Below are 11,565 nucleotides of genomic sequence, written 5' to 3' on the forward strand. Positions count from 1 at the left end.
TATTGAACAAATTGGTTGACCCTGTCGTCTAGGAAAGCTTGGTGGTGATTCTGGAAGATTAATGATACGTGTCATCTTGAAGGGTGGTGGAGTTTGTTTTGAATTAGTTTTGTAACCGGAAAATACTCACGACTTATGCTACAATGACATGTAACATCTTTACCTCGGGAAGAATAAGGTATCAATTTGGTGCAATCGGGTGATACAGATTGCAGGTTCTAACTTCTAACATGGGTAGCTGTAGTATGTGTATATATATACATATCAACATTCGAAAGGTAATTATTAAAACGCTACCAAATTCATGTGTATATCTATAGGATGAAAAGAGTAAAAAAGAACCAATTAAGCCAGCAAAATTACAAATAAAGCAACAGATTGATTCAATTCACTGCTAGCAACCAATTTAACAAACAAGAGTAAACCGGGTTGGAAATACACAAAAGAAATGATAATGACAGTCTTGTAAATGGCACTATGTGTGATCCGGTTAATAACGCAAAAAGAATCCCATTGTTGATTCAATTTACAGTCACCTATAAGATGGTTTGTGATTTATAATAAAATTTTTCTTATTGTGTAATTTTGTTAAATTTAGTGATTTTTAGATCAGTTATATTAGTGACATATTTTATGCCTTTTTTATACTAATTTTTTACTATTAGTGCATTTTTTTTTTGTCAAACAAATTGTATTGGATGATAGCCTAAAATCGTATTATATTGTTGAGAGTCATTAACATTTCCTTTTATTTTAACTCGGCAACTTTCTTGTTAAAATGGTCTCATATCGGATTTGGGGCAGGAACGATCAATAGAGAAATCGTCAGGAGCGATTTTGTGCATTTTGTACAACATATAATTCAGTTTACACAAGATGTAATTTACTTTGCGTAACATATAACTATAAAATAAAACTTTGTGAACCCTACGCATAATGTGAAAAATAATATATAAAATAAAATCTGAACCTTATATTTTTTTTTTTTTATCAAATCTTCACCATCAACCTTCTAAACGACTGCTTCTTGCAACCGTTCCTGTCTCAAATCCGCCCCATGACTCCCTCAATTTCTTTATCCGTGGAGGGAAAAATGCCTTGCTATTACTTTGCCTTTTTGCTCTTTAATACTGACCATATCCAACACATCCAACAAGGCCCACGCATCACTCGCTAAAACCATCCACTATCAAAATTGAAATTCAGTTGCAAAGCAGATAGAAAAAATGGCGGTCTCGACACTAACTCCAGCCATTGTGACACCAAATCCCAATTACCAAGCCTTCAGACCCAAGCCCACATCTGCTACCTTCAGAGTAACTGCATTAGCATCGTCAAATTCACTGAATTCAACCACTCTTATCAGCAAGAAGCAGATATGCCAAGTGGGGTTGGGACTTTTAGCTGCTTCAGTTGTGAGTTCAACACCATTGGATGCAAATGCAACCAGAATTGAGTACTATGCCACCACAGCTGATCCCCCTTGCGAGTTCAGTTATGCTCGCTCAGGTCTTGGTTACTGTGATATTGCCGTTGGTTCTGGCCCTGAGGCCCCTCGTGGTGAACTTATCAATGTGAGTTCTTTACAGTTTAACTTCGGTCTTGTATTGATGTACATGTGAGCTGACTCCTTTTTTTTTTTTTTTTTTTGAGAATGGCTTTGAATTGGAGCTGCTTCTTGATTTGGTTTCTGATGATTGGTTCAGCACTGATTATTTGGAGAGGGGAGAATTTGACCAAACACTAGAGGGTGATTTTTTTTTTTATTTGAAGGGTGCTTAAATTCATGCTGGACAATCTATGGTCTGGGGAATTGAGTGAAATAGTAATTCAGAGAGTCCTGACAATGTCAAGTGTTTTTCTCTGCATTGTGTTGCTAAGAAGATGGGAAAGTCGGTGAAAATGCCTTGGAGAATTAGGGCGCAAGGTTGGGCTAATTCTAATGAGGGGTATTTTCTCTCAATCAATGTGTATGCATTAATAGTTAATAGCAAAATTAAGCACCTCATTTTCTTTAATCCTTGAAAGCTAGCCCTTTTCACTTATTTTCTCTGAAAAGATTCATCATGTGTTGGTTTTCAGTAGCTTCCAGGATAATCAGTAAGGAGCAACGGCCTTTCAAAGTTAAACTCTTAAGAGCATGGTGTCAATAACCATGTTCTCCTTTCTCTACTGGTCCAAGTGCATTTTTTTTTTCCTTTTTCATTGTGATTGAAATTTTTATTTATCCTTTGGTCTATCATAATTTCTAGTGAAATTATCATAAAAGAGAGAAGGGACAAAAAGTAGAACTGATAAATATCTACCATTTTCTCACTGTAATGTTGCTTTTTCCGACAGGTTCACTACACTGCAAGGTTTGATGATGGGATAGTTTTTGATAGTAGCTACAAACGTGGTAGACCCCTAACTATGCGCATTGGTGTGGGCAAGGTTTGCAAATTCTTTCCTTCTCAAGTATAATTGATGCATCTTTCTGCTTTATTACATTGCTTCTGTTGATGCATAATAAGAAAGCCTGGTAGTGCTGTTGTTAAGCATTACCTGCATATATTTCAGAAGAACAAATTACATGCAGATGGTACGTATAAATTATTTTACTGCTGACTGATGCCCATATGCACTTCAGCATGCATAGAAGGAAATAAAGGTGCTCCATAGCACCTACTGCATTGATCAAGTGTGTAACATTGTACGGTTTAGTTAGGGATTTTGTGTCAGTGGCATAGCTATGTTTGCAAGGTCTTTTACCAGTTAGTTTGCAAGGAAAATAAACCAGAGTTTAACTTCTTGGCTTAGGCATAAAGGCTATAGCTTAGCAACTCACTAAGATACATGATTCACATAGAAACAACAGGCATTAAGAAGAGTCACCATGGCTTAGTGCCAAAGAAAGTCGGGGCCTCTATCACGAAATGGCTTCAAACAGGCCTTTTACACTGTTACAAAATGCATCTGCTATCACGATGGGCAAACAGTTGCAGCATTCTTTGAAGCTCTTGTGCATCTGAATGAGAGAGAGAGGGAGAGGTTATAATTTCATCATTGTCCCTCAGTAGAAATCTTCTCCTTCAGCATCCATGCAAAATTTTCATTTTTTCCATTTTTACCTCTGACTGTAGATTATCTCCAGTAAGATGTAGATCTTGTTAAGAAAAGTTTAAGATTCTTGGAAAATTACTCTATACAAAATTGAAGTTTGATTTCTACGTCTTCCTTGGTCAAAAAAATCTGTTTTTGTTAGGTAATAAAGGGACTGGATCAAGGAATCTTGGGAGGTGAAGGAGTCCCTCCAATGCAAGTTGGTAAGCCATTTGCTTGTTTAATGTGCTATTTCTATCTTTAGGGTTATTCATTTTGACATTTTCCATAGGTGGAAAACGCAAGCTTCAAATTCCTCCACGATTGGCATATGGACCAGAACCAGCTGGCTGCTTCTCAGGTGGGATTTAAATGACTAATATGATAGACACGAGAAGTCGTTAGAATAGCCAATCTCATGACTTAGAATTAGCTAAAGCATCCAGAAGATATTAATTTTCTAAGCTTGTGGGCTTTACTTTGAAAAATCCTCCAGCAATAACAAGGCAGATCTATATATTTATCTTCCTACTTCCCATATTAATGACAAACAGATTTAAGACATAATACAAAACCAGAACAGATCTATTTGTAGCCTCTGAATAAATTACCGTTGTCACTGGTTCATGCTAGAAGTACCTGTCTTAATCCTAAAGCCAGTTATCTTGATTTCTTCAGGGGATTGCAACATACCTGGAAATGCAACACTTATATATGACGTAAAGTTTGTTGATATCTACAAGGGAAATAGAAAATGAACGTTATCTAAAAGCAGCAAGTTACTCCAGTGAGTTTTTGAACTATTTTCTCAGGAATTAAGGTCTTATTGTCTTATCATTTCTCATTTCTGAAATGCAAAGCTTAGTAGTAACATGCCTTTAGCACCAGCTGTCCTAATTCCCTGAATACTTTTGGTTTTAACTTATGGAATGCTGAACTTAATGTAGAACAGAACTTGTTAACTGAATTAATGCACATTGCAGAATCTTCTGGAGGAGCCTTGAAGTAATGGTATGTTTACCCAGTTATGAGTTCAAAGGTGAAAAGTTCTACATGTAATATGGTCGCTCTTGAAAAGAACTTTTTCATCTTCCTTCTTGAGTCACTACACTTGCAGGCTCTCTGTGCAGGAGTTTTCCCTATCTGCACTCCCAAAAGGGTTACTGTCTTGATCGAATGATCGTGATACGATTGGACAAGTTTGGGATATTCTTTAGTACTGTCAAATGGCAAGATTCTGGCTGTATGCTGTGGTATGGCAATCTTGGAGGTTCAGACAGCAAAGTCCAGAAATCACGAATAGATAAAGCAATTAGCTAGTACTTTAACTTGTATAATGCCTGATATTTGTTAAAAAATAAAGCAGAATCATGAAAATTTCCTTGGTGGAACAGACTCCTATAATAGTTTCTGTGGTAAATGAAGTTTCTATGATCATGAACCAGTATACTATTCTCAAACCCCTGGAAGGGCAAATCTAATCTCTGTCATTTATCATAAAAGTTAGCCAGAAACTCAGTTTGTTGTGTTTTTTGAGCTTAAAATCATGAAACAGGTTAAGCAAGATGGACAGAAGTGCATACAAATAAGTCCATTCTTTACCGTCCTTCTTAGAACAACCTTCAATTCGGTCCTCACTCTGAGTTGGCTTGCCCATTAGTCCGTCATTTCTATTACTATCTGGAAAACGTATAGTTATGTAGACAGTGCTTAATTACAAGGGCTCCTGTTGCATTAATTTTGCCATTGATCAGCTACAGAGTCCAGATACTATGTAAAAGATCTGTCTTAGTGCATTAAGAATTCGTTCTCATCGTAAACGACAATGGTTAGATGATTTGTTGATAGGTAATTTAGAATTTAAATTTTCCCCGATGATATCTTCAAGTTTTCTTCCAGAGAGAAGGTAAATCACAGAGAAGTTTCTGTATGATGTGTTTGCAGTCTGTCTGATCTTCTAAGTAGTTACTCTTTCCTTTTGGATGAGCGAGTCATAGTTATTAATCTGTTGGTAGCCTTTTGGTTTATACTGAACAAACTTGCGCAAAATTCTACCATGGTATATATTTGCTGAAATAGCCCTATTAGTTCTTCAAATTTAAGCTTCCTTTTAGCACTTGGAATCTCTGGATTTGCTTCAAAAGGCAGCACAAGCTGAAAATTCATGGATCCTATCAAAGCCCAGAAACATAAAGATCCTAGCTGGGAGATCCCTTTATCTCTCTCTCTCTCTCCTTTTGTATACCAAAGAAATTTTTCATCTTCTACCTAGCTTTTTTTCTCGAATAGGTTGCCGCTTTAATGATTTTCTAAATTGTTCATTGAACTTTGAAATATCTTTACTATTAATTGCTGGTTTGCTAGGGATTAAAAATAGTAAGCAGTTCTTATAGTACCTCAGAAAATAAAAGGTAGAACAGTTCTTACAATGCGTCACAAAAACAATAATGTTTATGCAATCCTTTTATAATTTTGTTGATCCGGTCTTTTCAGTGAGAGAGCTATTTGTATAATTTTCAACTCCTGATGTAGATTGACACATTATAATAGGACCACAAGCTCTACACAAAGATGAACAAATGAAGTAAGCAGATCATTTTTCCTGATATGCTTAGATTCAATATATATGATCAGATGCAAACATCAAAGTTGCAACACCAATATCTCTAACCTTACTAGAAGGTAGGAAAAGTTCTTGATTAAATTAGTGCTTTCTTTCTGCTGCTTCTTTTCTTGAAAGAACCCTTGTTAAAATGTAGGCAGACTTGCACTCTGTGCAAATGTCTACCATATCTCCTTGTCAACTAAGCTGATAGCAGAGTTTCAATTTGTCAGTTTCTTCAACAGCAACATATGTTAATAGATGAATTTGATGGTCGATTTTGATGGCTAAGGAGGGTATCTTACAGCTATATACTCTTATTGAACAGGTTGTGGTTATTTGTTATGTATTCTTATCCTTGTCCCCCCCCCCCCCCCCCCCCCCCCCCCCCCCCCCCCCCAACAACAGCAAAAAAAAAAAAGTCCATCATTGTAACTGATGAAATGAGATCAACTAAACTTGAATTCAACTAGTATGACAAACCCCTTTTACTTAAACTATTCTCTCTTTCTTTCTTTAATAAGTGAACCCCTTTAGGAGACAAGCATTGAGACAATTAACTGCTCAAATAGCTGAACATTTAGACTTGTTCTCTTAGCAACTAGCAAAAGAGGGATTAGATTGTTATGGAGACCAGGTAAGGTTTAGCTTTTGCTTGACTTTGGTTTCTTGATGGTAGCATTTTAATTTTGTTCCTAAATGAAATTTCGAGATTTTTGAGAAAATGGCAAGAAACCATTAACGAAGCAAAGGAAAGGGAATGCACTTTGTGACAACTAGGAGTGATATGTATTAATTCACAATCAGTCAGCACGATTAAGCGTGATTAATGTAATCTTGGTGAGAATTTTCCTTCTTTTCATTGCTAAATTTGATCTTGACACATCATTAGAAAGTTAAACTCGTACAAGATTGTAGCATTGTCCTTAAGATTTGTCATGCCCTGGCTACTTAAATTGAGGGTTGACAAAGTAAGACATCACCAGTTTAGTATTAATATAATCTTCTCTCTTTTTTTCTTCTTTCCTTTTTTTATTGTTTTTTCTGTAATAGTAGTGTAATCTAAGGAACAATCTTCTAATTCTGCAGCAGATTTAATGCTTAAAAGCCAAGTTCCAATCTTGCTGACGATTGAAAGCCTTATAATACATTCAATAAATGCTCACGTCATTATTAACAAACTATAGAAAAGGGCATGTGAAGCTGCTTTCATGATGCAAAAAAAAAAGATCTTGCCAAGACCCATATTAAAAAAAAAAAAAAAATCTAAGCCATCAATTGCTTAAATGGGATTAAAATAAGCCCACTAAATACTTTGAAAGACCCTTAAAAGCTGGATTCATTTTGCTCAAAATCAAATTAAATGTTACTGTCAAAGATTTTAAGAAGAAGACGTGTAAGAGACAAAGAGTCCTAGTCTTTGATACATCATCTCAAGATTAAAGTGATTTTCCCCTACTAACTTGTTTGTAACCAATTACGTTGGCAAAAACTTAGTAATCAATTTTTCTTTTTTTTTTTGTTTACGTTAATGGATTTTGTTTATGCAATTTCTTATTACTTGCCAAACCTACCACATCTTTTGATGCACCTTTATGATGTTATTTGCATGAGAATAGTAGGAACAACCAATTATTGTTAAAATTTGAATATAACCCAAGACTACGTTCCACAATTAATCTACTTGCAAGTGAATACAGCTCATCCATCACATCATATTCTACAAAAATTTGGCAATTAACTTCATTGCGTAATCAAAGTCTAACCAAACCCTATATGGAACAGCCTTAAAAAAGGCAAAAAAAAAAAAAAAACAAGAGAAAAAATAAAATATATTTATGAAAAGGTTGACAAAAAGAGTGCCTATATTGCAATGTATTGCAAAAGGGCATCTAGTACTAGTTCTAATCTTCCTACATTAATATTGAATATATATGCATTACATAATGGAGCAAGCATTGGGATTCTCATCGCTGAACATGGAGATGTAAGGGTCTTGATCGTATCTTGTAACTGTCCCGGTTGTTGGGTACTCCACCTTTCTGACATAGCCGGGAGGTGCTTTCTTGTCGTAAGATTGGACGGCATACGGCTGAGCCACCAGGCCATATGGTACGTATGGCCATATCTCCGCCTTCTTTCCTGTTGATTTAGCCTTTTTCAACACTTTGTTTGGTTCCACATATCCTGTCACCGTTGCCTTCTGCAGTTTCCTGTTTATCTCCACCGTTTTAACTCCTGCAAAGGGGAGAAGAATTTGTCAGAATCAAAATACGGTACAATTTTCTCCATCAAAGTGATCATTATGATGATATTTACGTACCACTTAATGAAGACAAAGCTTTTTTGACTTTAAGCTCGCATCCTTCACAGTCCATTCTGACTTTGAGCTCCACAGTTTGCATTTGTTTCTTCTTCTTGTGTTTATGGCCGCTGCTCACCAAGTCAGAAAGGTACTCCAAAGTTCCACTAACACCCATATTTTTTTTTTTTTGCAGGTCTAAAACAAACTACTGGCTCTTATTAAGGTATGGTTTAGCTTTGGAAACAACGAAATGGTATGACAAAGGAAAATGGCTTGATTTGGAAGAGGTATTATGCAAGAAAACTTGGGCGAAGAGACTCTGAATTTATAGTAAAAGATGGTTGAGATGGTACTTTAAGATTTGGAAGAAACTTCCCTCCAAGAAATGGATTCTTTCCTTGCCTTGCAGCAAACAAAGGTAGTAAAAGGGGAAAAGGTTTCTAATTCTAAAGCTGCCCTTTCAAACTTTCTTTTACTTCCTTTGAGGCCTTTCTTTACACCGGCTTAGTTCAACTTATATAGGCCTTTTTTTCAAGAAATTCAAACTAAAGGAGAAAAACATGAAATCTTTTGAGTGGACCCCACGAAGACAACACTAAAACACCTTGAGGTTTGAAAATGAAAAACCTATTCAATGCATATGCAATGTAGTAGTAAAATATCTTGATGCCTAAATTTCATGTGTGTTGGGATTGAAATGTTTTGAAATAAAATAATTTATTTCACAAATTTCAATTATCTTTTTATTTTTTCAATCATCTTTTTATCTCGCATACATTATATCATAAAAAGTGTTACAGTAATTATCTGAAATAAATCATTCAAATAAACTCCTATCCAAATAAATCACTTGAAATTGAATATTCAAAATAAATGATTAGGGTTGTTGTGCAATATATTGTTATTTTACTAGTGTACTATGAAATTCATGGTTGATTATGAATTAGTGCCTATATATAAATGTGGTATCGATATCTTTTCACGGTATAAAAATTTTTAAAAAATTAAGAAAATTATATTAACGACTGAAAAACATCATGTATCTTGGAAAATTGGATAGATAATTTAACACCCAAAAGAAAAACCTGTGCTATTCTTTTTATTTTATTTTAATTTCTTTTTGGGGATTGGTTGGTGTATGGTAACACTTGACTCATTTTACGTAAGGGGGAAGAAAATTGGAAAAGATGGAGCAAAAAAAGTAGATATAAAAAAGCAAATTTCTAACTGTGGGTGCTGTTAAAATATGGGCCAAAAACAGGGGGGAAACTGGAAAGGGGTAATAAGCAAATTTCAAATGACAAAAAGGTGACTGGCCCAATTATTGCGAAGAACAACACCAATAATAGAGAGAGTGTAGTTGCCACGTTTCGAGGTTTCTAGCGTACCACGTGTCCCACTGGTGATGATCACAGATCTTGAGGGGAATCGGACGGTGGAGATGAAAGAGGTGGGAGCTCAAAGCTGGCTCCCTCTCAAGGAGTTGTTCATTGCAATTGCAGCCTACCGTGTCGCCTTGTGAGTTGTTTATGAGTTTGATTTGGTCCCAAGGCGCGCATATGATAATGAGATATATTTGGGTCAAAAGTTCATCTTTGAGACTGATTTTTTTTTTTTTTGAAAAAAAAAATACCCTCCTTTGAAGATTTTACTTTTTTTTGCCCTTTTTTGCATTTTTGTTGGGCATGAAAGCACACTATTAATACCACTGAGTACCCCTGAGCTTAGACATATAAGAAACTTGAGAAAATAATCATTTATACTTGTCAAATTGCAATCCCAAAAGTTAATATGATAATCAAATACTTATGCGTTCAACCCTGTACGCCTCATATTTGAAATTTGAATGAGAAGAGTAGTGGTGCCTAATCTGCAAAGAGTTCATAGGCTATTTGCGTAAGTTAGCTCAATCGGTAAGGACGTGCTATTTTTTCATAGAAAGTTGTGTATTTAAATTTTGCTATTAACATGAGAATTGTCTTGATAAGCGATTTATAAGGACTCTCTGAGTAATTTATGGTTCTAAAGATATATTTAAACTTGTGATGGTGATCGGATTCGAAGCCACTCAAAAATTTTTCTTATTAAAAAAAAATTTAGAGGGCGTTATAACATATCCTCCGTAAAAAATCGTGTATTCAAATCTCGCTATTGATGTGAAAACTGTATTGATGAGCGATCTATAAGAACTCTGTAAGTAATTTATGACTTTGAAAACATACCTTAACTTGTGACGGTGATCGGATCCAAAACCACTTAAATTTTTTCTTATGAAAAAAAAATTTAGAGGCTGCAATAGTAGACCCGTATGATATTTGAGGCAGTTGTTATAATAAAGTCATAAAAATACATCTCGTGACCTAGGCTAGAACGTTTGTTGAAAAAAAAGAAAAGACCTAGGCTACAAGGCTACAACCAATTATATATTGAATCACTTGTCTTAGCCTTTCATGTTCATTGTGTAATCAAGAAGAAACCCCGCCGCGTTCTGGCAGCAATGGTACACAGCTGGAATAAGGCTGGTCGGAATGCACGACAGCCCAACCACCTCCATGTTCGAGCCGGAAGAAGCTTCTCTGTTCCTAGCTCAGAATGCCATCTTTCAACTCTAAATTCCTTCTAAGAATACAAAATCTTTTTTCTGCTGCATTATTTTTTATACTAATGAAAAGTTGCAGTCCATGAATTGTCTCCTAACAACAACAGCATATCAGAATCTTGTTGAGGGAAATTCATGGACACAACACCAGAGGTCTAGCTATGATTGACCATCATGTTTTTAAATTGTAAAAGACTTTAAAAATATTGAATTGTAGAAAAGCTGCTTTTTGTTCCTTAGTTTTTGAATTTAAAATTGAAACTGGTCTCCAATTGCAAAAAAAATTTTTCTTCATGGGTTATGGAGTTGAACACATGGAGTTCGAATCACTTAAAATGTTAAAAGAGGTTCGGTTACTACAACTATTTTCAAGTTCGAATGAAACACATAAACTTCAAATATGGTACACATGATTCTAATTCAAGAAACTAGAGGAATCATGATTCTCTAGATTTTTAGTTCTTATTTGATCCCAATAAAAGGAATTACCTCGTATACATGGACAATAAAAAAAGGGTTTGATATATGTAGCATTGGCATACCTATTAGCACAATACTTCCAAACAAACTAAAAAAGGATCAATTATTTGGGTTGGTGGAAGTGACTGCGTCCTGTTAAATCTTGTGGTGCACCCTTTTTGCCCAACTGCTTTTCTTGGCATGGAAACTTACAGCTACTTCACATTTTCTTTTAGAGTTAGTCAAATAATGAATAACAAATAAAATGCTAAGTGTACAAAGAAAATGACTAGATCCTTCAAACAAATACTTTATGTGCATTTAAATGCCCAAAAAGGTTGATTAGGGTTGTCTTCAAGTACTGCTATTAAAATATTTTGCTTGACCCTACCACTGAATGGAAACAATTTAATGTAATTTGAAAAAAAGGGCTGTGGGCTAACCGATTGACATTCTACTCGATTCTGCAGAAACCTTGTCCTTGTTCGAGGAGTGGAAATTGTTTGTGTTGCATTAGGA

General features: G+C 35.3%; 2 protein-coding genes and 1 long non-coding RNA gene across 12 annotated transcripts; 2 read left to right on the top strand and 1 right to left on the bottom strand.

Annotated features, from left to right (window-relative positions):
* The first annotated feature begins 1,021 nt into the window (after positions 1 to 1,021).
* LOC113698105 (photosynthetic NDH subunit of lumenal location 4, chloroplastic-like) lies at positions 1,022 to 4,528 on the top strand. Of its 10 annotated transcripts, none has more exons than XR_003450095.2 (7): positions 1,028 to 1,574; positions 2,341 to 2,433; positions 3,245 to 3,305; positions 3,374 to 3,442; positions 3,760 to 3,868; positions 4,065 to 4,092; positions 4,199 to 4,528. XR_003450095.2 is itself a non-coding variant. In XM_072058138.1 (6 exons), the coding sequence occupies exons 1-5, from the start codon at positions 1,227 to 1,229 to the stop codon at positions 4,088 to 4,090; spliced, it is 597 nt and encodes a 198-aa protein (XP_071914239.1). In that variant the 5' UTR covers positions 1,022 to 1,226; the 3' UTR covers positions 4,091 to 4,120; positions 4,199 to 4,528. The 10 variants fall into 10 exon arrangements, 6 of the variants coding, with proteins under 6 accessions (XP_071914239.1, XP_071914240.1, XP_027073594.2 ...); XR_011817869.1 differs by having other exon boundaries at positions 4,212 to 4,528; XR_011817868.1 differs by having other exon boundaries at positions 1,029 to 1,574; positions 4,065 to 4,120.
* A 2,967-nt stretch (positions 4,529 to 7,495) lies between these two features.
* On the bottom strand, positions 7,496 to 8,188 carry LOC113698448 (heavy metal-associated isoprenylated plant protein 23). Its single transcript, XM_027218270.2, has 2 exons — positions 8,007 to 8,188; positions 7,496 to 7,921 (listed from the first exon to the last, which is right to left on the bottom strand). Exons 1-2 carry the CDS (start codon positions 8,161 to 8,163, stop codon positions 7,623 to 7,625), a joined length of 456 nt encoding a protein of 151 aa, XP_027074071.1. The 5' UTR covers positions 8,164 to 8,188; the 3' UTR covers positions 7,496 to 7,622.
* On the top strand, positions 7,822 to 8,717 carry LOC140010126 (uncharacterized). The gene is made up of 2 exons (XR_011817375.1): positions 7,822 to 7,959; positions 8,182 to 8,717. It is a non-coding gene; the product is annotated as an uncharacterized lncRNA (long non-coding RNA).
* The last annotated feature ends 2,848 nt before the right edge of the window (positions 8,718 to 11,565 follow it).

The sequence above is a fragment of the Coffea arabica genome, chromosome 7c (assembly GCF_036785885.1).
Source record: "Coffea arabica cultivar ET-39 chromosome 7c, Coffea Arabica ET-39 HiFi, whole genome shotgun sequence".
In the NCBI taxonomy this organism is placed as follows: Eukaryota; Viridiplantae; Streptophyta; class Magnoliopsida; order Gentianales; family Rubiaceae; genus Coffea; species Coffea arabica.